General features: G+C 39.9%; 1 gene segment (V, D, J or C); it reads right to left on the bottom strand.

The window, feature by feature from the left end:
* LOC125020413 overlaps nt 1-22,162 on the bottom strand; it is a 74,075-nt gene extending 51,913 nt beyond the window's left edge. Inside the window, 2 exon segments of the V gene segment in view lie at nt 21,595-21,889; nt 22,096-22,162. Coding sequence covers nt 21,595-21,889; nt 22,096-22,147 — 347 coding nt within the window.
* Nucleotides 22,163-25,247: the final 3,085 nt, after the last annotated feature.

Genomic DNA, 25,247 nt, shown 5'->3' with positions numbered 1-25,247 from the left:
TCGTTTATTCTCTAGAACTCCAAACCCCCTGGTACCTGGCCCAAAATGTGGCGTGCCAAAAATCAAATTTAAAGCAGGTTTTGCAAAAACAAACAAAAGCAGCATGTGACCCCACTGGTTTCCCCCAAACTGTTTTTTGGGGCAGTGAGGATTTCCCAGGAACATGTCGCAAAAAACCCAAAACCCTGGGTGGTCATTTACCCTTAGAGTTTTCCCTTTTAGTTTTCCCCCAACCCCCCGCAGCATGAAAAAGAGCAAACGCCCACTTGGGGAAAAACTTGGGGGAAACATTTCACTACATCTTTTACTCTCTGTCTTTCTGTCTTTTTCTTCAGTCTTTTCTTCTCGTTTGTAAATTTAAGTTCCTCATCTGGGTGTTTCCGACAATAAAAAACGTTTTTCAAATTTAAATCACTTCTGCTTCCATGTGGGTTTTTTAAAATTTTTAAAATTTATTAGGAAAACACTCAAGAACAGTAATTTTCTGGGGCTCAAATTTTAAAAAAATTCCAAAGTTCATTTTTAAAGTTTTATCATTAAAAAATTACTTTTCAAATTTTTTTCTTGAAGTTTTTTTTCATTTAAATGTAAAAGGAAAAATGTGCATCAAATCCCCTTGGATTTTTATTTTTCTCCCCTTTGTTCTCATTTAGTTTCCCTCATATCCAGAAAGAAAAAAAGCTGAGAGGTTAAAATTTAACTGGATCTATATTAAAAACACTTTTTCATATCCCGGAAGGGGGTCAGTGGGGAAAATTATTTACCTGTCCCAAAAAAATTGTTCTCAACTTCCTGTTTGATTGTGAATTCTTTTCCTCTGGTTCCCGGTGTCCCTTGGGTTTTCCTCCACCCGTGTGTCTCCGCTGATTACCGTCCCTCCCTAATTTTGTCCCCCAAACCTTGTGTATATTTGGGTTTTTTCCTTTTCTTTTACCCCCTCTGTAACGTGGGGTTTTCCCCCAGTGTCCAGGCTCCAACAATAATCTTTAGTTTTACTTGAACCTTTGAGTAGTTTCCCCCCTCTGACTGATCATCGTCTCGAAAACACATCTTGGGTGAAAGTCATGGAAAAAACACTTTATCCCCGGAGAGGCCCCCTTTTTATTGATTGTTTTTTTCTTCCCGAGGGTTTCAATTTTAAAAAAAAAATTTTGTCACCAAAAATTTTGGGTTTAAAGTTTCTGCAGAACAAACTTTATTTGGGATAACTTTAAAAAAATCCCTTAAGGTTTAGTTTTTTAATTTTAAAACCCCAATATATGAATAAGAATAAAGGGTTTATGTTTAAAGTATTGTTTAAAAAAAAAAATAATTAAGCAAAAATAAAAATAGATAAAAATCTTTTATTTTTAAAAATTAATATAATGATCAAAAAAATTTACGTTTCATCAGTATTTTTAAGTACAAAAGGGCTTTAATTTTAAACCCTCTTGTTTGATGAGTTTGTGTCAATAGTGTACCTTAAATTTTTTTAAAGGGGGTTTAAATTTTTCCAAAAAATGTAAATTTAGAAAAAAATACAATGTTGGACAAATATTTAAATTTTAATTTTTTTTTAATATTTGGGGTTTTTTCATTTGTCTATATCTCTGATCTTAGAGCAAAACCTTTTCCCTTTAAATTTAAGATTTTAATTTTTTTAAAAAAAAATTGAAAAAAATTGAAAAAAAATTTTTTAAAAAAGTAAATAAAAATTTTGACTTTAAAAAAAAAAATAGTGTGTTTACTTTAGCAAAATTTGCTCTTTTTTGTTCTGTTTCATTTCAAAGGGTGCAGTTACATAGAATCCACTGTCAGACCCGTTTTAAGGTTTGTGGTGACAACAGCTGTTTTCAGTTTTCCCCTTCAGCTGAAAGGGGGGTTTTTTTACGCGCGTTTCAATGTTTTTGGGGGGGGAAGGCTTCGTCCTGTGACAATAATAAATCCCCGAATATTCAGTCGAAAAAATAAGAAAGGGCAAAATGGGGTCAGTAACAAATCCACTTCCACTGAAAAAGATCTGGGAAAAATCCAGACGAAAGAAATTGAAAACAAACTAAAAAACAGAAATTTAGGAGCTTTCCAGGTTTCTGAAGGTACCAGGGAGGTTGTACTTTACCCCTTGAACTGGGTCTACAGTATGGGAAAACAACTTTTTCCTGGGGAAGAACAAAAAAAAACTTGAAGGAAAAACCAGGAGAAAACTGGGGGTTTAGGGGGGATTTCTCCTGATGGGAAAAAGGAAAAGATGAAAAAGAGGTTTTAAGAGTTATTTAGACAAATCCCGCTTGGAAAAAAAGGATGAAGATCCAAACAGAAGAGGAAAATTTTTTTGGGAAATTGGGGAAATTTATGGAAGAAGAAGAAAGCGCTTGCTTTTAGTGTTTCTCCAACAAATTTTGCTCAACCTGGTTGCATCCTGAAGCACAAAGTTTTCAGCCCGAGAGTCCCCCAACCCCGAACAAGGGGGCCCCAGGGTGGCCCAGCAGTGGTCCCGTGAAAATCTCATTGTGGCTGCCGGGGTGTCAGTGGTCTGAAAGGCCTGGAACCACTGATCAAAAAACTGGGCCCTTAAAAGGCTGGGAAACAAAAGGGGGGGACACATATGCCCAAAAACCAAAAGTCAGTCCCCCTGCAGCTGGACAACCCAAAAGGCATCATGCTGGTTCCCCCCTTCCCCTTTAAAAAACTTTCCCCAAAAATTTACATATTCACATCATTACATTTTGGAGGATATTGGGTTTTACTAGGGAAACTGATCCAGTGACTTGGGGGGACAGTTTTTGGGTTTTGGAAGAATTTTCCCTTTTTTGTTTTCTTAGTGAAATTAATAAATTAAAGACTGATGAATATTGATCCAACTTTTTTGATGTTGATCTGGTCTTCATTTTTACTTTTTTATGAGATTTTTAAAAGAGAAAAAATAAGATTTCCCGTAGAAGCTGAGGGCAAAGGTCAAAAATTATTTATTTCGGGTGACAGTTAAAAGGAGTCGCGTCAGAAAATCCACCTGGGAAATTTTCAAATTAAAATTTTACCTGCCTGAGAATTTTGGGGGATAAAAAAATGGAAAAAATAAAATTTGACACTGAAAAAAAAAGCCTCTCTAACATTGTTTAAAAATTTTTTTTAAGTCAATGGGTTTTGTGACTTAAAGAAAAATTTTTGTCAAAAAAAAATGCAGTGTATGTTCTGGGAAAGAACTTTTAAAATAACGTCCCGGGTTTTTGTGTTTTAGTGAAAATGTATCAGTCTCTGCAGTAGTTCCCGCTGCAACAGTTCCCCTTCACCTTTTTCAGTTTTGACTGGGGGGAGGTTTTTTGGGATAACGCTTTTTCAATGTGTGAAAAACATGCTGACTATTGGGGTTTGTGAAAACCCTTTACAGTAATAAAATGCTGCATTTCAGTCTGGACTTTCCCTGATGGTCAGAGTGAAGGGCAGTGTTGATCCACCCGCCCCGAAAAAAAAATTGGAAAACCCCATTTCTTAGTGTTGTATAATAAATTTAGAAATTTTTGGAAACTCAATTATTAAAATCTCAGGACTATAAAATCTCCAGGGGCAAGGGCATTTGGGGGCTTTCTGATGCAAAGTCACTTTATGGAAATGCTCTGACTCTCTTTGTTTTTTTCTCCATTTTTTTTTAGTTTTATGGGCAGGTGTAATTTTAAATTTGCTTAACTGTGAGGGTTTAGAATTTTAAAAAGAAAATCAACATAAGTAACAGCACCAGTAAAGGGGAAAAGGGGAAAAAGAAAGTGGTAATATTTTATCAGGGCTGTTTTTAAAAATTTATGTCCCGTGCAAAATGCTGGAGTAGGGGGTTTTCAGACTATGGGGCAGTTGACCCGAAAACTTCACTATTTTTTTTTTTATTATAAGGGAGGATTTAAAAATTTTTAAACATTGGGGCTGTACAGTTGATGAATGTGGGACAAAGGACCCTCCTGAACCTTCAGTCCTGTAGTGTTTGTGAGAGGGAAATCTCCCACTAATTTCGATCTTTTGCCCCTCCAGAAAGTCAAGAAGGGGGGGGGGGCTGATGTTGTCCCCGGAAGGGCCGGGGCTTTTTGTTTTCATTTTTGCCCCCCTCAACAAAAGTCCCCCCGTGAGTCCAGCTTCCGCCAATCAAAAAAAACCCCCCCCTTTTCAAAAAAAATCCGTCCAGTCTCTCAGGGGGTCCTTTGAGTCTACTGAGTCATGAACATAAATTTTAAAAACCTTAGGAATTTTTGACTCCAACAGGGGCTTATTTGGTGTGAACCTTTGTGTAGGGTAGATATTGATGAAATCAGTTCAGGGTTTGAGGGGGGTTGTTAATCAGTTTCATCTGCTTTGGTGTTAATTACCCAAAAGGGGCCCCCTGAGGGGCAGCAATAAGATGAAATCCCCAAACAAAAAGAATTTTTATGTACTAGGGGCCCGTGTCATACTGGGAGTATGAGGGATAAACCCGGAAACCCCACGGGCTGTAAAGGGGGGTCCCCCAAAACTGTCAGGATGGGACAAACATTCCATTTAAAATTAAAAAAATTTGAATTAAAAGCATTTTTTCTTTTTGGAAAAATGTGGGGGTCAATTTTTGTAAAAAATCAAAATTTCAGTTAAAAGGTCAAATAATTTAAATTTAAAGTTTTTTTTCAGCAAAACAAGAGGGAGAAAAAAAGGGTCAGTGTGAAAGGGTTTTTTGAAGTTTTGGTGTGCCCGCACCCTTTTTCAAGAGCCAAAAGGAAGAAATTCCCGGGGACAACGTTCCTCTAAGGAGCGGGGCCCGGGCTTTTAGAAAGGGCCCCCCCCCATCACAGGGGCCAGTATCCCGGGCCTTTTTTACCCGTACCATTTCAACAAGAAAACGGGAAAATTTAAAAATTTTTTTCACCAGCTAAATCTTTTTTAAAAATGAAAAAATAAATAAAAAGTCCATGTTTTAAATAGCAAAGCTAAAATTCTTTTTTAAAAATAAAATTTGGGAAAATGGTAAGGGGAAAAAAACAATAATAAATCGAATGCAACACGTAGTGTATTGCACATTGTGTTATTGGGACTAAATTATTTTCACTTGTGGGGAAAACAAAAAAATGAAAACTAAAAAAATCCTGTCAAAAATAACTTAAAAATGTTAATAATTTAAAAAAAAAATATCAACCGCTTTTTTGTCATTTTAAAATTCATTTTTTATTTTTCAAACCTCTGTTGGTTTTTGGGTTTTATTGCAGCTGTTGATCCTTTTTTCCCCTTCTTAAAGGGGGGTTTTTGTAAAGACGGGTTTTCAAAGTTTTTAACGGGTAGCGGAAATCTGATACCAAAAATTAAAAAACCCCGAATCTTCAGTCCCGAACTCTAAGGGTGGTCAAAGTGTAACGGATCCAAAATCCACTTCCCCCAGGGAAAAGATCTGAAAAACCCGACTACGAGATGTAAAAAATTTAAAAAACAAGAAGTTTAGGAGCTTCTCCAGAAATTTTTGAAGGTACCCGGGGGGTAGTTAATTTATACTTGGGAAATGGATTTTACATGTGAGGAACAGACGTCCCGGAAAAAACCGACGAGAACCCGGAGACTGATCAGGATGATTTCTCCTGATGAACCCGGAAAAGATGAAAAAAGGAGAAAGTTTTATTGAGACAAAACCACTTGGAGAAAAAAAGATGAAGATCCAAAAAGAAGAGGGGATTTGTTGAGGAAAAGGGGAATTTGAAAGGAAGAAGGGGAATGCGCTTGCTTCAGTGTTTTTCCCCTCAATTTTGTCAAACCTGGTTTTCATTTCCGAAGCAGCAAAATTTTTTAGCAGAGAGTTCAAAACCCCGAACAAAAGGGCCCCAGGGTGGCCCGCAGTAGATCCGTGACATCATCATTGTGCGCCCGGGGGTGCAGGGTTGAAAAGGCCCCGGACAGCCACGATCAACCTTGGGCCCCTTTAAAGGTGGGGGCAAGAGGCAGGCACATATGGGAAACACACGAGTCAGTCAGCTGCCCGCTGGACAACCCCCATGAAACATGCTGTTTCCCTCTCACTGTTTTAAAACTCCAAAATATTTAAATTTTTACATATGACAAGTGGAGGATATTGATGGTCTTTCAAGGAAACTGATCTTATTGTTGGGCAGCTTGGGCGGAAGATTACTTTGTGTTATTCTTTAAAAATTTAAAATTTTAAAGGGCTGAATGATTATTGAACACAAAATTTTTGATGTTGATCTGTTCTTCATTTTCAATTTTGATGAGATTTAAGAGAGAAAACGTGATCCAAACATGAAGCGGGTCAAAGGTCATCATTGATTTATCCTTAATGACTTTAAATAGGAGTCAGAAAAATTTACCTTGACTTTTTAAGTGAAAAATTAAAATTCCCCCTTTAAATTTTGGGGGATAAGAAATGGAAATGATAAAAATTTTAGGGCTGGAAAAAAAAGCCCCTCTATGATAATTTACTTATTTCTGACTTTTAATGAATTCTATATTTTTAAAAATGCAGTGTAAAGGTGTGTAAGAAATTTTTAAAAAAACATTGGTTTGTGTTTTCAGTGAAATGTATCAGTCCCCTGCTTAGCTTCCGCTGCAACGTTTACCTTTAGTTTCTGTTTTAGTTTTTGAAATGAGGAAAGGGTTTTTTGTACGACGCTTTTTTTACTTTTGTGAAAAACAAGCTGACTGGGGAACCCGTGTCCCCCCTTGACAGTAAAAAACCGTTGCTCTTCGTTTTGGACTCCCCTGATGGTAAAAGTGAAGTCAGAGTTTTATCCAAATGCCCGAAAAAAAGCCTTTGGGAAACCCCGATGCTCTTTGCTAGATAGTAAAAGAGAAGGTTTTTTAACTCCTCCCTCTCCCCTGTTTGGTACCCGGCAAAAAAGTGGTATTGGGCTGTTATAAACTTTTCCCAAATGGTTCTCAGTTTTTATGGTGACCCGGTTTTTTCCCGACCAAGGGGCAATGAACCAGGTGGGGTCCTGTGACCTGGCCCCTGGAATTTTGAGGGTACAGAGACAAAAACATAAAGCAGCCCCTTTTGGTTTTTGTGGGCTTCATTTCAAGGGAGGTGTTGATTGAGGAGGGGGATTTGATTCCACACCAGGGACCCCCACCGATCCAGTGACTCAAACCCCGGAAAGGGGGAGCTTCCTTTTCCCCCGGGCCAGGGCGCGTCTCCTACCGCAGGGGGATGCTGTAGTCCCCCCCCTCCTCCACCTTTAGGGGCCCCCCGGGTCAGGGCTCCGGTGGGGCCTTTTCCACGGAGGGCTCTGCCGGGGAATTTTTTTCGTTTAAACCCTTTTGGGGCCCCAGGCCCCAACACGACCACGTTAAAAAAGTCCCCCTTCCCCCTCGCTGAAGTTCCACAGGATCCGTCTTGACCGCCTCCTTCACAGAGTCCCTTTAGGGGCACGTTGGGCCCCACGGGCCGCCTCCCCCGGGGCCCCTATGGCAGGGGGTCCCTAGCCGAGAAGCAAAACCCGCGGGAAAGAGGCAAAAGAAAGAGATAAAAAAAGAAGCATGTTCCCCGGTGCCCGGTCCCCCCGGGGAGGATTGGTCCTTTATCCTCACCCGACAAACACGCACCAAAAAACAATCCACTTCCCGGAGACCAATCCATCAGGGGCCCTTTTAGACCTCCTTTCCAACCGACAGGAAAGAGGGAAAAACGCAGAGCGCAGACCCCCTGCGCTTTTACGGAGGGGCACACCCGCAAAGGTGCACACCCCCCCCAGCCTGGGGCCCCTCCAACCCCGGGGGCCGCCCCCCCCCCCACACACACACAAACACAAAACCAAATCACAGTCACACACACACACACACACACCCAACACACAGAGAACACAGTTTAGTAGGGTCTTTATATTTAAATTTTAAACGGGGTCTTTAAATTTTTTATTAGTTTGGGATTTTCTCTGTCTTCTTCTGTCTTTTAATTTTCCCCCAAAACTTTTTTTACAAAATTAAAGTGTAGTTAAGTACGTTTTGCTTACCCCCGCACACATGCACATTTCTATATGTTTTATTATTTTTATTATTATTATTTTTTAAATTTTAAAGTTGTTTGGTTTTTTGTTGTTGTTACCTTTCCCGATGCTGCTTCCATTTTTAGTACTTTTAAAACTGTTATTATACGGTATTAATTTTATAAGCTTCTTAATTTTAAAAATAAATTATATTTTTATTATATTATATTATATTAAAATTATTTTATATTATATTATAAAAATTTTTATTATATTATATTTTTATTTCTACTATTAAAAGTGTTTTGTTCCCAAAAAACATCACCACCGCAACCCCTTTTTACCCATGTAACTGGAAACTTTTGGGTTTTTTTAAATGTCCTTGTCCAAAATGGGTTTTTTCCTTTGCTTTTTTTTTTTAACCCCAAACTTTATTCTATTGTATTTTATTGTATTCAAATAAAAACTATCTATCGTCGACTGTATCAACCATCTGACTTTCAGGGTTTTTTTTGGTCCCGGGGCCCCCTGGTGGAGACGCGTCCCTATCATCCCCAAAGGGGTTTTTAAAGGTTTAAAGTAGTCGTTGGGGTAGTTTTTCTTATTGTTGTGTGAAAGTAAAATAAAGAACAATCTTTGTTCTTCGTGTTTCTTGGGCCGGGGGTAATAAAACAGGAAAATTTCAGTACTACCCCTAATCAGTCGAGTCTAATTATTCGAAAAGAATTGAAGTTTAGGGTTGATGAGGAGGGAAAAAATTTAATTTATCAAACAGTTTGGCTGAGTAAAGGAAGTGTAAGGTTCCTCCAAATTTCCCATCTCTATCCCAAATCCGTTTAAACCCAAATGAAAAAAAAGCACGTTTTACCAATATTTTTATTTTCCAAACAATCTGAACGTCCATGGAAATCTAAATCAAGGGCTTTTAACAGGGGGTCCCGTGACCCTAGGGGGGTCTTTCAGGGGGTACTGAGGCAAGGGCACAGAAACTTTTGGTGATTAGAAGTTTTTATTAAAATTTTTTATTAAAACCCCCCCAAAAAAAAATGAGTTTTAAAAACCCACATTTAAAAAAAGAATCATAAAAATTTTATGACGGGAAAAAAGGGGGTTTTTTCTTTCAGTCCAGCACTTCACTTAACAGTACCCGTTTAACCGAGGGGCCACACTAGACCTGTCAAACTAAGCCCCGCACAAAGTAGGCCCCCGCCCCTGTCATTTTAGATTTCCAAAACACGGGGCGCATAAATTTAAAAATGATTCTTAAAAGTTTTCCCCGCCCTTTAGCCAAAAGTTGTTCATTTTCCCCCGATTTGATCCAAAACACAGAGGGAAAAGAAAACTAAAAAAAGGGACTCCTTCCCCCAACCAATTTCTGAGGCCTAAAATGTTTTTTGTGACTCTTTGCTCTGCTAATTTTAAATTTAAAAAGGGGAAAGGGACATATGTTTTTTGGCAAAATTTCACAGCCTCCCCCACTGTTGGCACTCTGAAATTTGAACCCCGTATCATTTTGAATACTAATACTGAATTGCAAAAAAAATGACAACAAAAAATTTTTAAAAAAGCAAATAGTGTCCCGTTTGGTTCCTGGTCCCTGTTTTGATTTCTTGAATTTTCCGCCGTTGTTTTTTCCCCAGTTTCCCTTTATTAAATCGTTGGTTTTTCCCCATCTGATTTTCCTGATCTGTTCACCTCAAACCCCTTTTGCCCCTGTGTGTATTCAAAACCTGCCTTCCCTTTTTTTTCTTTGTTGCGTCATTTTGTTGTTTTCCTGGCCATGTTTTTTGCTTTTGTTGCTCCTTTGTCTTTTTCCCCCAGTCAGGTATTTATGTTTTGCGTTTTTTTGGTTTTTCATGCCTTGATTGCCCCACCTTTTGTTGTTAAAAAAATAAACAAAATATAGTAGGGAAGGGAAAGGGCTCCCCTTTAATCTCTCATCAGTTTTGGGGTTTTTGACTTTTAAAAATGTTGAAAAACCCCCTGATTTAAAAGGTTTCTGATCCATTCCCGAACAGATAATGAACAAGAGCCTCTGAACTTTTTTTAAGAAAAAAAAAACTCGTCAAAAACTTGGACCCAATTTTAAAAACAAATTTATTTTAAAATAAAAATAAGTTTAAACTTGACAAATGCAGTGTTGAAAGATTAAAATTTTTAACCCAAAGTTGGTTTGGGGGTGTTTAGTGAACTGTAACAGTCTTGCAGTAGTTTTTACTGCAACAGTTTACCCTTTAGTTTCTTTTTCATTTTTAAATGAGGGAGGTTTTGAAAGCGCTTTTTTATGTGTGAACACAATACTGACTGTTGGGATAGATGAAAAACTCGCAGAAAAAAAACTGTGCCCCTTCAGTCCCGGACCCCCCACTGATTTGGAAAACTGAAGTCAGAGTTTGATCCCCTGCCCAAAAACGATTTGGGAAACCCTGATGCTCTATAAGTTGACCGAGGGAAAACAGCAGTTTTTGGAACTCCTCCAACTCCTGTTGGTCCCCGGCTAAATAGTGGAAGGGGCTGTAAAAAAAAAACCCGGCTGGGTTTACGTTTATGGTGACGGTTCCTCCCAGACCAGAGGTCACTGAAACCAGGCTGGGGTCACGGTACTGGCCCTGGACTCGAGGATAAAAGGACAAAAAAATAAAAGCAGCTTTAAAGGGATTGTGGGCTTAAAATTTTAGAGGGGGGGGTGTTGATTGAGGAGAGGAGTTTGATTCTCTGGACTTTAAACCCGGAAGCAGCAGCAGAGGGGAGTCCCCGATGAGGACGCAGATCAAAAGTCATTTTTTGGGAGGGGATTTCTGTGGGGTTCTGTTGTCAGGAGGACAGCTGCAGTCATCCCGTCTTCAGCCCCAGGACTATAAACCTCCCAAGCACTGGAGCCCGGTGCCCCTGATGCCCAAAATCCTCTCTATGGAAATGCTCTGACCCCTTTAAATTTAAAAAGTCATTGAAGATGTTTTTGATCAACCTCTATAAATAAATTAAAACAAAAACAGGTTTTTTATCAAAGTGGGTGTTTTTTTTCTTTAAAAACAAAACTGAAATTATGATTCATGTTAATAAAAAATCAGTTTTTAAAAAAGAGAAATTATTTTTTTTTCATTTCATTGGTTTTTTTTTTTTTTTTGTCGACAAAATTGCCAAAATTTTTTTTCGTTTTATTTAGTCAAGTTAAAAACCCCTGAAAGGTTTTTATGATGTACTTAATTTTTTGCTTTGAGTTTCCCGTGGAAGGATTTTTCCCTTTTTCCCAAACTGTGTGTTGAGGAAATGGGTCAGAAATTCCCGAACTGCAGCTTTTTGGGGTTGTTCCCGGTTTGGGAGTGGTCAGTAAGGGATTTTCCGAAAAACTTTACTTTTTGCCGATTTTCCTGATAGCCGAATTTTTTGCAAAAACTTAAAGTCCAATTTTTCCTTTTCAACCCAAAATGGAAAACCGATATATGCAGTAGGGAGCAAGCAACGGTTAAGGGACAAAGGCACTCTGTTTTTCTTTCGCCCCCGGGTGCGGTTTTTTTAAGGTCCCTCAAACGCCCCGCGGGTAAATGGTTTTAGGACCACCCCAAGCAGCAGCAAACTACGCGCAGCGCACAACCCGGAAACTTGTTAACTTTTTTTCACATCGGTGGTTTAAAAAGATAAAAGATATGAACAGATTTTAAAAAAAATTTGGTAATATCGGCCATTTTTAAATTTGGGTTTGGGTGATATTAACAACTTTCCCCAAATCATACCCATCAACAGTGGTTTCCCAAAAAGAAAAAAAACATATGTGGTTTAAAAAAGTAGTACGCTCCAAAAGTTATGCAGGGCTTGTCCCTTTTTATTGGGGATCGGGGCTAAAACCCGGGCCCCTCCCCCCTTGGGGGGGTTTTGTGTTCAAATTGTCCTAAAACATCGCTTTTTGTTAGGTTACTCAGGTTTTCCCTTTTCTTGGTTTTCCCCCCCGACAAACCCAAAGTGAAGATAGGTTGGAGTTTCAGAAGATTTTTTAAATTTTAAATTGTCCCCCCACGGTTTTTTATTTGGGTGAAAACCCCAATCAGTTTTTTCACAGTTTATCTGGTTCCCCTTTTTTTAAAATTTTAAAAACATGTTTCTCTCTTTTCCCCTCTCCATCCTCTCTGTCCCCCCAAAAATTTTTGAACTTTTCCATAAAATGTTTAAGAACTTTCACACCCTTTGTTTTTTTGTAATTTTTTTTAGTGGGTTTTAGTGTTTTTCCTGATTGGGGTGGGCAGCTGGGTTTAGGAGCAGTGGGGAGTGTTTACAGGTCTAGGTGAGGGGGGGGTACAGCTCTGTATTTAAAAACTTAATTTTTAGGGCTACACAAGGCTACCCTTTTTCTTTCCCCCCGGGGGGAAAATTAAAAAATTTGTAAAAAAAAGGAAGCACAGTCTTTTTCATTCATCTCATGATAGAAAGCTCCCCATTCTCTACAGAAAGGACATTGTGGAGAATTTTTTTTCCCTTTATTTTTGTCCAAAGCTCCCCGGGAAAAAAGTTTTTTTTTTGCAGTTTTGTGTAGATGTAGTTTGAGTTCATCACTCATGATGATATTGAGCTTTAACTGATTCTGAGTCTAAGAGAATATTTTCTGTCATTGTGTAAAGATTGAGACGTTTTCTGATGCTGTTCTATGTCTTCATGTTCCAGTATGAAGCTGAGGTCAGAGGTCATGACTGAACGTAGACTCTGGAACAATTTAACTTTAGCTCCTCTTGAGTCCAGTCACATAAGGACCTGGAACTGATCTGAATGAATGTAGAGAAGCTGTGATGGAGGAAGTAATCTGATTACTCCCAAGATCATGTTCAGTTTGTTAACTTGTTGTGATACATGTTCAATTTAACTCATGTTGTGATGACATTAATTAAATAATGGAGAAGTTTCATGTTTAAATGAATAAATATAACGATGAGTGTATTAACAGTCAATGTAAATTCATCTGTTAGTGTTCAGTGAACTGTATCAGTCTCTGCAGCAGCTTCCAGCTGCAACAGTCACTTCAGTTTCTGTTCAGTCTGACTGAGGGAGGTTTTTGTACGACGCTTTTTCACTGTGTGAACGAGTATTTGCTGTTGATGTAGAATTCACCTGAACAGTAATAAACTGCTGCATCTTCAGTCTGGACTCCACTGATGGTCAGAGTGAAGTCAGAGTTTGATCCACTGCCTGAAAAACGACCTGGAATCCCTGATGCTCTAGTGCTAGCATAGTAAATGAGAAGTTTAGGAACTCCTCCATCTCTCTGTTGGTACCAGGCTAAATAGTGGTTGGAGCTGTAAACATAAACATCCTGACTGGTTCTACATTTTGATGGTGACGGTTCCTCCCAGACCAGAGGTCACTGATCCAGGCTGAGTCACTGTGACCTGGCCTCTGGACTCTGAGGATACAGAGACAAAAACATAAAGCAGCTTGATGGTTTTGTGGGCTTCATTTCAGAGGGACGGATGTTGATAGAGGAGAGGAGTTTGATTCTCTGGACTTTACCTATGAAGCAGCAGCAGAGGAGAGTCCAGATGAGGACGCAGATCAAAGTCATGTTTTTGATGAGGAGGATTTCTGTGGCTTGTGTTGTCATGAAGGACAGCTGTCAGTCATCCAGTCTTCAACTCTCAGGACTATAAACTCTCCCAGAGCACTGGAGCATGGTGCTGCTGATGCAAAGTCACTCTCTATGGAAATGCTCTGAGTGACTCCAACAGTGACTTGGATCACTCTGATCATGATGTTGATCAATGGATCAATCACTTCATTGTTGGATATTGATCAGGAAGTTGTTGAAAGATTTTACAATTTTACTTTTAAATATAACTTCTTTTAAATATCTCTTATTCTCCGTTCATTTTTGAATCATGTTTTTAAGATCACTCAGTTCTCAATGTTGATCTGTAGTTATATCAATATTCTATACATTGGTGTTTTTATGTGTATGAATGAATAAAATGTCTTGCATGTGCATGTTATAATATTACCAGTTCTATTAATATTTCTGTCACAAAATTCAATGAAAGTCATTGAGACATTTTAAAAGTAATTTAACATGAAATTAAATCAAAATGAAAAAATAAATTCGTTAAATATGTTCTACTGTTATTTCCAGTTTTCATAATGATCCAAACAGTGAATCATTGAGTTGAGTTTGTTTGTTTCAGAGTCAGAGAGCCGTGTCTCTCTACAGTCAGAGGTTTTTGTACGGCGCCTCAATGAGTTTGTATCACTGTGGAACACTTTCGGTGGAGGAACCAGACTGGAAATTGGAAGTAAGTCAAACTTAAATCTGTTTTATTTTAGGAGTTATTCTCTCTTTTTATTTCCTTTACTTTTTATTCAGGAAAACTAAACATCTTTCCATGTAATATTTTCATATTTATATTTCTGCAACAAGAGACAAAGTTGACGTCAGATATTTAAAACTCACATCAATGAATCTAAAACATTAGTGTGGTTCAGAGGATAAATCCTTCTTTGTGGTTTTAATGGTAAACTTGAATTTTGAGGGCTTGTAGGTTTAGTTCAGTCTGAAAGAGTCAGAGAGCCGTGTCTCTCTACAGTCAGAGGTTTTTGTACGGTGCCTCAATGAGTTTGTATCACTGTGGTGGACGTTCGGTGGAGGAACCAGACTGGAGCTTGGAAGTAAGTTTCTACTGTATTAATACTAAATACTAGATTGTAGATTCATCTTGTTTTAGTCTTGATGTGTTTCTCTCTCCTCATGGAGGCTAACTCAGATCAGCTTTGATCACGTTTGATTTTCACGTTTGTGTCAAAGTTAAATTTCAATACTTGAAGTGTAGAAAGGATGAAAGTTGATTCCTCCTATGATCAGTTTCTAATGTGACATCAAAAAAACTGTTGTTACGATGAATTCAATGTGACTTTCTTCAAGTCAAACTGGACAGAGTGAAGATAAAGATGGGGATTTGTAAATGTCTTTTTATTTCACGTTGACTTTGAAATCATGTCGACAGTTTGTTAAATCATGAAGATCATTTTGTGGCAGTGAGCTGCTTTTCTCTGCTTGTTTCCACTAAATCCTTTAAAGTCATGTATGGTTGACTTGTTGATGATGTTGAGGCCAAAGTTTTCTTGGAAATGTTGAGATATGTGCTTGTTTAGTTTCCAATGTAGTTAGACATATTTCAGGTCAAAGTGGATGATGATTGTCTCTGTGCTGATATGCATGAGAGCTTTGTGTAAGGGAAGTGAAACAATGTGTGAGTGAATGAGTGGTGGAGCAGAAAAAGCATCTGACAGAAACTTGTCCAACTCTCTCACAGTAAAGGTGTCCAAGTGTCTGCTGTTTGATTGACAGCTGTGTGCTCCCTGTCCTCCTAGGTGATGTCCGTCCCTCCCTGACGGTGCTGCCTCCCTCCGTGGAGGAGCTGGACCAGGGGAAGGCCACGCTCATGTGCCTGGCCAACAAGGGCTTCCCCTCAGACTGGAGTCTGTCCTGGAAGGTGGACGGCAGCAGCAGCATCAGCAACGGGGAGCAGAGCAGGAGCCCCGGGGTGCTGCAGAAGGACGGCCACTACAGCTGGAGCAGCACCCTGAGGCTCCCTGCAGACCAGTGGAGGAAGGTGGTCTCTGTGACCTGTGAGGCCAGCCAGGGCTCCCAGACTCCGCTCTCAGAGACACTGAGGAGAGACCAGTGTTCCCAGTCCTGACCTGACTCACTGGGACTCTCACACTGCTTTCACTCTCTCTCTGCTCTCTGGCTTTTCTTTCACATCTTCCAATAACAGGATTTATTGGCTTCTTGCTGTGTTTCTATGTTGTTTCACTGCTTCTAAATAATAAAGATCTGCTCATCAACTCACTTCTTCTCATGTTGACTCTTTTCAATCATTTTCTCTCAGTGATGAGGAGAAAAACTGAGATGATCAGTTTGTGACTGAGTAAAGGAAGTGTAAGGTTCCATCATTTCTATCTCTATCCAGAATCCTGTTGATAAACTCACTGAAACAAAGTCAACGTCCAGATATTCAAGTCTCAATCAATCTGAACGTCTCATAACTCTAAATCATAGGTCTTCAACAGGGGGTCCATGATCCCTAGGAGGTCTGCAGGGGTACTGTAGGGGAGACGTCACAGAATCTTTTGGTGATTAGAAGTTTTTCATATATTTTCATTAATTTCCCACAAAATTAAATGAGTTTAAATCCACATCAACATGAATCATAAATATTTTAGTGACGGGATAAATGGAGGTTGTCTTTCAGTCAGCACTTCACTTCAACAGTCACCGTTTCACACAGAGCGCCACACTAGACCTGTCAATCTAAGCCTCCTGCACACAGTAGGCCCCGCCCCCGTCATTGCTGATCCAATCACGAGGCTGCATATTAAACCCTGATTCTGTCATGTTCCCTGCATTTGGCCAAGAGTCTGTTCAGTCCCCAGATGTGATCCAGACACAGAGAAGAGAAGCTAACAGTGCAGCTCGCTCCCATCAACCAACTACTGAGGTCTAAATGTTTCTGTGACTCTTTGTCTCTGCTACATTTAGCTGTTAAAAGGTGAAGGTACATATGTTTATGGCAGTTGCACAACCCCCCTACTGTTGCACGTTTGAAATTTGAACCTGTATCATTTCAATAGCTAATACTGAATGCAAAATGATGACAACATATATTTATAAATAGCACTAGTGTCATGATTGTGTGTCTCTGTGTCATGTTTTGAGTTTCTTGATTTCCTGTCTGTTGTGTTTCCTCATGTGTCCTTGATTACTTGTTGGTTTCTCCCCATCTGATTGTCCTGATCTGCCTCACCTCATCCCTCTGTCGCTGTGTGTATTCATAGTCCTGCCTTCCCTTTGTTCGTTGTTGCGTCATTGTGTTGTTTCCTGGCCATGTTTCTATCTTGTGTTACTTCCATGCCTCATGTTCCTGTGGTTTTTGTCTCCTAGTCTTTTTCCCCTACTCAGGTATCTACGTTTTGTTATTTTTGGATTTACCTGCCTTGATTGCAGCACCTTTTGTTGTTTTAACATAGAACACATATAGTAGGTAGGAGGTCTCTACTTAATCTCTCATCAGTTTGGGTTCTTGACCTGAAAAATGTTGAAGACCTCTGATCTAAAAGGTTTCTGATCCAGTCAGAGCAGATAACGGAACAATGAGCCTCTGAACATTTTAAAACAAAAACTACTCTCAGCTATTTCTAGGACATATTTTAAATCATTTATTATTAAATAACAAATAAATTCCATCTTGAAAAATGCAGATTATGATGTGTATGAAGTTTTTAACCAACGTCTGGTTTGTGTGTTCAGTGAACTGTATCAGTCTCTGCAGTAGCTTCCAGCTGCAACAGTCACTTCAGTTTCTGTTCAGTCTGACTGAGGGAGGTTTTTGTACGACGCCTTTTCACTGTGTGAACACATTCTGACTGTTGGGATAGTGAAGACTCTGACAGTAATAAACTGCTGCATCTTCAGCCTGGACTCCACTGATGGTCAGAGTGAAGTCAGAGTTTGATCCACTGCCTGAAAAACGATCTGGAATCCCTGATTCTCTATAAGTTGACCGAGTAATCAGCAGTTTAGGAACTTCTCCATCTCTTTGTTGGTACCAGGCTAAATAGTGGTTGGAGCTGTAAACATAAACATTCTGACTGGTTCTACAACTGATGGTGACGGTTCCTCCCAGACCAGAGGTCACTGATCCAGGCTGAGTCACTGTGTACTGGCCTCTGGACTCTGAGGATACAGAGACAAAAACATAAAGCAGCTTGATGGTTTTGTGGGCTTCATTTCAGAGGGACGGATGTTGATAGAGGAGAGGAGTTTGATTCTCTGGACTTTACCTGTGAAGCAGCAGCAGAGGAGAGTCCAGATGAGGATGCAGATCAAAGTCATGTTTTTGATGAGTAGGATTTCTGTGGCTTCTGTTGTCATGAAGGACAGCTGTCAGTCATCCAGTCTTCAACTCTCAGGACTATAAACTCTCCCAGAGCACTGGAGCATGGTGCTGCTGATGCAAAGTCACTCTCTATGGAAATGCTCTGAGTCACTTCTCATGTGTTTTTCCATTTGTATGATCAGAATATAAAATGTTTAGCTTGGTGAAGTGTTGATGATTTATGTTTTTACTCATAGTAGATGAGTCTTGTTTAGATACAACTCTTCATTTCCTCTGCATTTAGAAACAATGGTTATTGTCCTGTTATTTATTGAACGTTGTATTTCATTCATTCACTTTACTGTCAGAGTTTCTTGGTGTGTTGATCTCTGGTCTTCAGCACCTCCTCAGATCCATGAGGAACAGCTCTTTACCCTCACTAGGACGCTGGAGGGGTTCGCCAGTCACTCCATATATGTTTTGTGGATTTGGTGAACGCTCACCACCGTGTCCCCAAAGGCATCCTGTGGGAGTGCTCCAGGACTATGGGGTGGATGGCTCCTTGCTAAGTGCCATTCAGTCCCTGTATGAAAGGAGCGCGAGTTTGGTCCGTGTTACCCAGCTGTAAGTCGGATCTGTTCCCAGTGAGAGCTGGACTCCACCAGGCCTGCCCTTTGTCACTGCATCTGTTGATAAAATTGTACACCAGGGTGACCGGAATGAATATTGTATTCAATGTAAAGTGAATGTCTTTGATAGAAATCGCTATATAAAAGCAATGGATTACGTTAATGCAGCAGTTTTCTCACAATATCAGCCATTTCTACATAATGGCCGATTATTACATCATGAGTTGTTGTATGTTGCTTTGATGGTCCAATGTTTTTTCTGTTTAAGACATCCATTTTTAGTGGTTATTACAAAATGCACCAAATTATTACATTTTCTTCATAAAAAGTGCAACACCTGCAATTTGTAATGACTGACGCAAAATGTAACAATTTATTACAAAATGTGGCAAAGTTTATTAGATATTGCGTTCAAGATTTTTATTACAAAATGCTGCGTTGTTACATAATGACATGTAAATTTATTACATTATTACATAATGCAGCGTTACAAGGCACCTGGAGCGAAGGAAAGGAAGGGGAACACAACAGCCATGAAGTAACTACGTCCCCAGAAACAGCCCAGCACACAGAGGAGGGACACCACCGACCAAGCCAACTCAGAGACAGGCTGCTAGGAGCTGGAGGTGGAAGGGACTGGAAGCGAATAGTCCAGCTATGCAGAAAGATGGTGTGACCAACACCAGCTCAACGACACCACAGCACAACATGATAGCAGAGCCAGCAGAGAAGCAGCGAGTCGAACCCAGCACAAACAAATAAACAACGAAGCTCAGGACCAAGCAGCAGCAGTCATGTAGATGACAGGTGGCACATGGAGGAAATGAACTTGACCCTACTTGAAGAACAAATGATGTCCTGGAAATGACATCAGAAGGAAATGAAAGGAAGAGGTGGAGTAGGGGCCACAACGTTAATCTGTGACCATCTCTGATGATTGGCCACCAGCCACACCCAGTAATAGTAACTGGATAGAATATAAAATTCTATGCTGCTAAACTTTCGTTATGTGTGTTTGTACATCTGTCTTTGTTAGAGCCACGTTCACTCTGAGACCTTTTAATGCAGCCATGTTAGAAAAGTGAGGACGTTTTGAAAAGTGAAATTTGATTGTGAAATTCAAGTTTTAGGTTAAAATGTTGTAGTTATTCAACTCCTTTCAGTGACAGTCCATTAAAAGTTGAGTATACAAGTGTGTTAATGTTCAGTGAACTGTATCAGTCTCTGCAGTAGCTTCCAGCTGCAACAGTCACTTCAGTTTCTGTTCAGTCTGACTGAGGGAGGTTTTTGTACAACGCTTTTTCACTGTGTGAACACATACTGACTGTTGATGCTATGAAAACTCTGACAGTAATAAACTGCTGCATCTTCAGTCTTTACTCCACTGATGGTCAGAGTGAAGTCAGAGTTTGATCCACTGCCTGAAAAACGACCTGGAATCCCTGATTCTCTATATGAAGATCGAGTAATCAGCAGTTTAGGAAATCCTCCATCTCTCTGTTGGTACCAGGTTGCTGATCTTGTTGTGTTCTCTGTCATATACTCTGTGGGTTGTTATGTGTCAAATTGACCTACACATTTTTTTTTTAAATGCTCCTCTGTAGCTTTGTTTCCTCTCCTCAGATTTGCCCTAGTCATATTGTTGGGAGAGAGATAAATTGATCCATTCATTCAATAAGCAATCAAGAACACATGAGGAGACACATGTCATGTTTCCTCATGTGTCCTTGATTGCTTATTGGTTTCTGCTGGTGTGATTTCCCTCATTAGTTTCACTGTCAGGTCGATGTGTTCCTTCTTGCGTTGTCTCCTGGCCTGTTCTCATCCTCTGTTCTTTCCTTGCCATGTTTCTGTGTTGTGGATTTTCGAGCTATGTTTCTTCAGTTGATTTTCGTCTTTGGATTTGCCTGGCTGTCTGCAGCACCTTCTGTTTGATTATCTGTTAATAAATAAATGTTTGATCATTTGTCCTTCACTTGGGTCCTCCCTTTAAATCCTACAATTCCGTGACAGAACATCGCCACCAGTAAAAGACTCAGCAGACTTTCTTTTGATGAAGCGGCTGAGAAAAGAAGGCGATTCATTTCAAATTACACTGAACTTATACTTGAATACAAACCCTGGCACACAAAAGATTTTCCACTCCTTTTGAGGACACTCGTTTTGCCATGAGGGACCTCATGGTTGCCATTAGAGGCAGACCTGCTGACAGGTTGCTGCAGACGGGGTGGTCTGCCTATCACCTAGTCACTTGTCCTCAGCTAGCTGGCCACAGGCACCTGTCTCCACCACGAGAGTGACCACCGCTCCAGCCCTGTCCCTGCTCATGTTCCTGTCATGAGGGTGGCCATCCGCCTCTGTTCTTATCCCCACAACGCCCATACCTGGACCTTCGCAGTGCCACCCGTCCAACCCACCTCTGCGTTCCTGAGCAGCCGGCTGCACCTGTCTCCAACTGTCCTCTGACTCTACCACATTATTTTTAGACATCAGACATTTGCATCAAAAGCAGTTTTATTGGAAAACGTGGGATCAGTGATGTGAATGATCCTAAATTCATATTGAATTCAAGTTTTTTTTTTCACCAAAGCCAGATAGAAACCAGAGTCAATGTAAAAGTTTTCTGAAGGTTTGATGTGTCCAAGCACAGTCTCAAGAGCATGGAGGAGATTCCAGGAGACAGACAGTTCCTCTAAGAGAGCTGGACAGGACTGTAGAAGGTCCTCCACCCATCAGCAGGACCAGTGTGTGGTCCTTTGTACACTTACACATACAACAAGTATAAGTGAAATTAAATGATTGTGCTCCTGAGTCAGTCTTTTTTAAAAATGAAACAATAAATAAATAGTACATGTTCTAAATAGCAAAGCTATCATTCTTTTAAACATAAACACTTGGTAAAAGTAAGAAAGAAACAATAATAAATCTGAATGTACACAGTAGCGTATTGAACATCGTGTTATTGCACTAGAATTGTTGCACTTGTGGTGAGGAAAAAAAATTGATGAAAAATATTGATGTCTTAAACTAGACTTAATATGTTAATAATTTAAAGTAAAATATCACCAGCGTTTGTGTCATTTTATGATTCATATTTGTATTTGTCAAACCTCTGTTGGTTTAGTTTCATTGCAGCTGTTGATCAGTTCCTCTTCAGCTGATGGAGGTTTTTGTACGACGGTTTTTCACTGTGTGAACGGGAAGCTGTTACTCTGCTGACAATAATAAACTCCTGAATCTTCAGCCTGAACTCTACTGATGGTCAAAGTGAAGACAAATCCAGAATAACTTCCACTGAAACGATCTGAAACTCCAGACTGACGAGATGTAGCTGTATAAATCATTAGTTTAGGAGTTTCTCCAGGTTTCTGAAGGTACCAGTGGAGGTAGCTACCAACACTTGAACTGGATCTACATGTGATGGAGACAGACTGTCCTGGAAGAACAGACTGAGATCCAGGAGACTGAGTCAGGATGATATCTCCTGATGAACCTGGAAAAGATGAAAAAGAGGAGAAGAGTTACTTAGACAAATCCAGCTTGGAGAAAGATGATGAAGATCCAAACAGAAGAGGATGATTTGTTGAAGATGGAGAATAGATGGAAGAAGATTAATGCTGCTTGCTTCAGTGTTTCTCCATCATTGTGCTCAACCTGGTTGCATCCTGAAGCAGCAAAGTTTTCAGCAGAGAGTCTCACCCTGAACAAGGAGCCCCAGGGCGGCCAGCAGTAGAGTCAGTGACATCATCATTGTGCTGCCGGCGTGTCAGTGGCTGTGAAAGGCCTGGACAGCCACTGATCAACACTGGCCTCTTAACGGCTGGGAGCAGAGAGGCAGGACACATATGCAAACACACAGAGTCAGTCAGCTGCAGCTGGACAACACATGGAATCATGCTGTTTCCCTCACATGTTAATACTCCACATATTTACATATTCACATCATGACATGTGGAGGATATTGTGATCATTCTTCGTGAAATTAATATTAATGACTGAATGATTATTGATCACAAACATTTATGATGTTGATCTAAGTCTTCATTTTCACTTTTGATGAGATTTAAGAGAGAAAACTGTGATCCAGCATGATGCTGAGGTCAAAGGTCATCATCGATTTATCTCTAGATGACAGTTAAATAGGAGTGAAAGTCAGAAAATCCACCTTGACTTTGGATGTGATTAATACCTGCCTGAGATTTGGTGAATATAAAATGGAAATAATTAAATTTGACACTGGAAAAATAGCCTCTCTATGATAAGTCACTTCTTTTGTGACTTATAATAAATTGTATCTTGAAAAATGCAATGTATGATGCGTATGAAGTTTTTAACCAACGTCTGGTTTGTGTGTTCAGTGAACTGTATCAGTCTCTGCAGTAGCTTCCAGCTGCAACAGTCACTTCAGTTTCTGTTCAGTCTGACTGAGGGAGGTTTTTGTACGACACTTTGTCACTGTGTGAACCACCACTGACTGTTGATGCTATGAACACTCTGACAGTAATAAACTGCTGCATCTTCAGTCTGGACTCCACTGATGGTCAGAGTGAAGTCAGAGTTTGATCCACTGCCTGAAAAACGATCTGGAATCCCTGATGCTCTATTGTTAGCACCATAAATGAGAAGTTTAGGAACTCCTCCATCTCTCTGTTGGTACCAGGATAGTTCAGTGTAGCTGCTGACATAAACATTCTGACTGGTTCTACAGCTGATGGTGACGGTTCCTCCCAGACCAGACCTCACTGATCCAGGCTGAGTCACTGTGACCTGGCCTCTGGACTCTGAGGATACAGAGACAAAAACATAAAGCAGCTTGATGATTTTGTGGGCTTCATTTCAGAGGGACGGATGTTGATAGAGGAGAGGAGTTTGATTCTCTGGACTTTACCTGTGAAGCAGCAGCAGAGGAGAGTCCAGATGAGGACGCAGATCAAAGTCATGTTTTTGATGAGGAGGATTTCTGTGGCTTGTGTTGTCATGAAGGACAGCTGTCAGTCATCCAGTCTTCAACTCTCAGGACTATAAACTCTCCCAGAGCACTGGAGCATGGTGCTGCTGATGCAAAGTCACTCTCTATGGAAATGCTCTGAGTCACTTCTCATGTGTTTTTTCATTTGTGTGGTTATATGGTCAGGTGTAATGTAAATTTTCTTAAGTGTAAGTTTTTTTTTTTTTTAAGTCTCCTGTTATTTTCTGAATGGTGCAATTTAGAATAGTATTGAACAGAAAATCAACATAAGTAACAGCAGCAGTAAGAGTAGGGCCAAAGGAAAAGGAAGACTGGTAATATATATCAGACTGTATTAACATGTATGTCTATGCAAAAGAGCTGAGTGGTTGTTGTTCAGTGGTGGTTGTTCAGAACTATGTACAGTTGACTTGACATCTTCACTATTTTTTGACAAAGGAGCATTTTAACATTTAATCAGTGGTGCTGTACAGTCTGATGACTGTGTGGACAAAGGACCTCCTGAACCTCTCAGTCCTCTAGTGTAGTGAGAGAAGCCTCCCACTATTGCTGTATCTCTGCCCCTCCAGGATGTCATGAAGGTGGGGCTGTCCAGTGTCTTAGTGTTACGGTCCCTGGCACAGTGAAACTAAAACACACACATGAAAGATTCCCTTTACAAAATGACACATTAAAGTATCCACAACAAGTTCAAATTATACTCCTGTTACTCATCAATAATCATACAATTTAACAATACTTCACTGTAGTCACATACACATTTATAACACGCCAAACATTTACCTCTCTTCGCCTACCAAGGGCGTAAACTCTGCAATCCAACAAGTACCGGGTCCATCTCAAGTCTCTTCTTGTAGTAAACAAACAACACAATTAAATGACTAAACATACTTTTACATACCATACTCGTTTATTCTCTAGATCTCCACAACCCCGTGGCTACTCTGGCAAAGTGTGGCGTGCAAACATCAATCAAAGCAGGTGTGCATAACAAACAAAAGCAGCATGTGACCACACTGGTACCCCTATACTGTTTTTGGGGCAGCTGAGGATACCCAGGAACATGTCTGACAATAAACCAAGACCCTGCTGGTCATTTTACACTTAGAGTTCCTTTGAGTTCCCCAACCGACTGCAGCATGAAAAAGAGCAAACGCCGACTGGTAGAACATGAGGAGCATTTCACTACATCTTTCACTCTCTGTCTTTCTGTCTTTCTCTCAGTCTTTTCTTCTCGTTTGTAGTAATGTTCATCATCTGAGTGTTTCCAGACAATAAAGACGTGTTCATTAAGTCACTTCTGCTTCCATGTGGAGTTTTTTAATTTTAACATTGATTAGGAGACACTCAAGAACAGTATTTACTGGACTCATTCAAAATGATTCTAATGTTCATTGCATGTTTTATCAGTTAAATATTACTTCTCATTTTTATCTTGAAGTTTTCATCATTTAAATGTAATAAAGACATGTGCATCAAATCACTTGGATCATTATTCTTCTCCCATTTGTTCTCATCAGTTTCATCATATCCAGAAAGAAAGAAGCTGAGAGGTTCAGTTTAACTGGACTCATATTAATACACTTCCACATATCCAGGAAGGAGTCAGTGGAACATCATCACCTGCTCCAAATCAATCTGTTCTCCACTTCCTGTTTGATTGTGAATTCTCTCCTCTGGTTCCAGGTGTCTTGTCTTCTCCTCCACCCTCGTGTGTCTCCAGCTGATTACCTGTCCCTCCCTAATTGGTCTCATCCTTGTGTATATGGTCTTGGTCTTGTCTTCACCACTCTGCTACGTGGTCTTCCTCCTAGTGTCCAGAGCTCCAACAATATTCTTTAGTGTTACTTGAGCTTTGAGTAGTTTCCTCCTCTGACTGATC

Source organism: Mugil cephalus, chromosome 14 (genome assembly GCF_022458985.1).
Source record: "Mugil cephalus isolate CIBA_MC_2020 chromosome 14, CIBA_Mcephalus_1.1, whole genome shotgun sequence".
NCBI lineage: Eukaryota > Metazoa > Chordata > Actinopteri > Mugiliformes > Mugilidae > Mugil > Mugil cephalus.
This window is presented reverse-complemented; position numbering and strand designations above follow the sequence as displayed.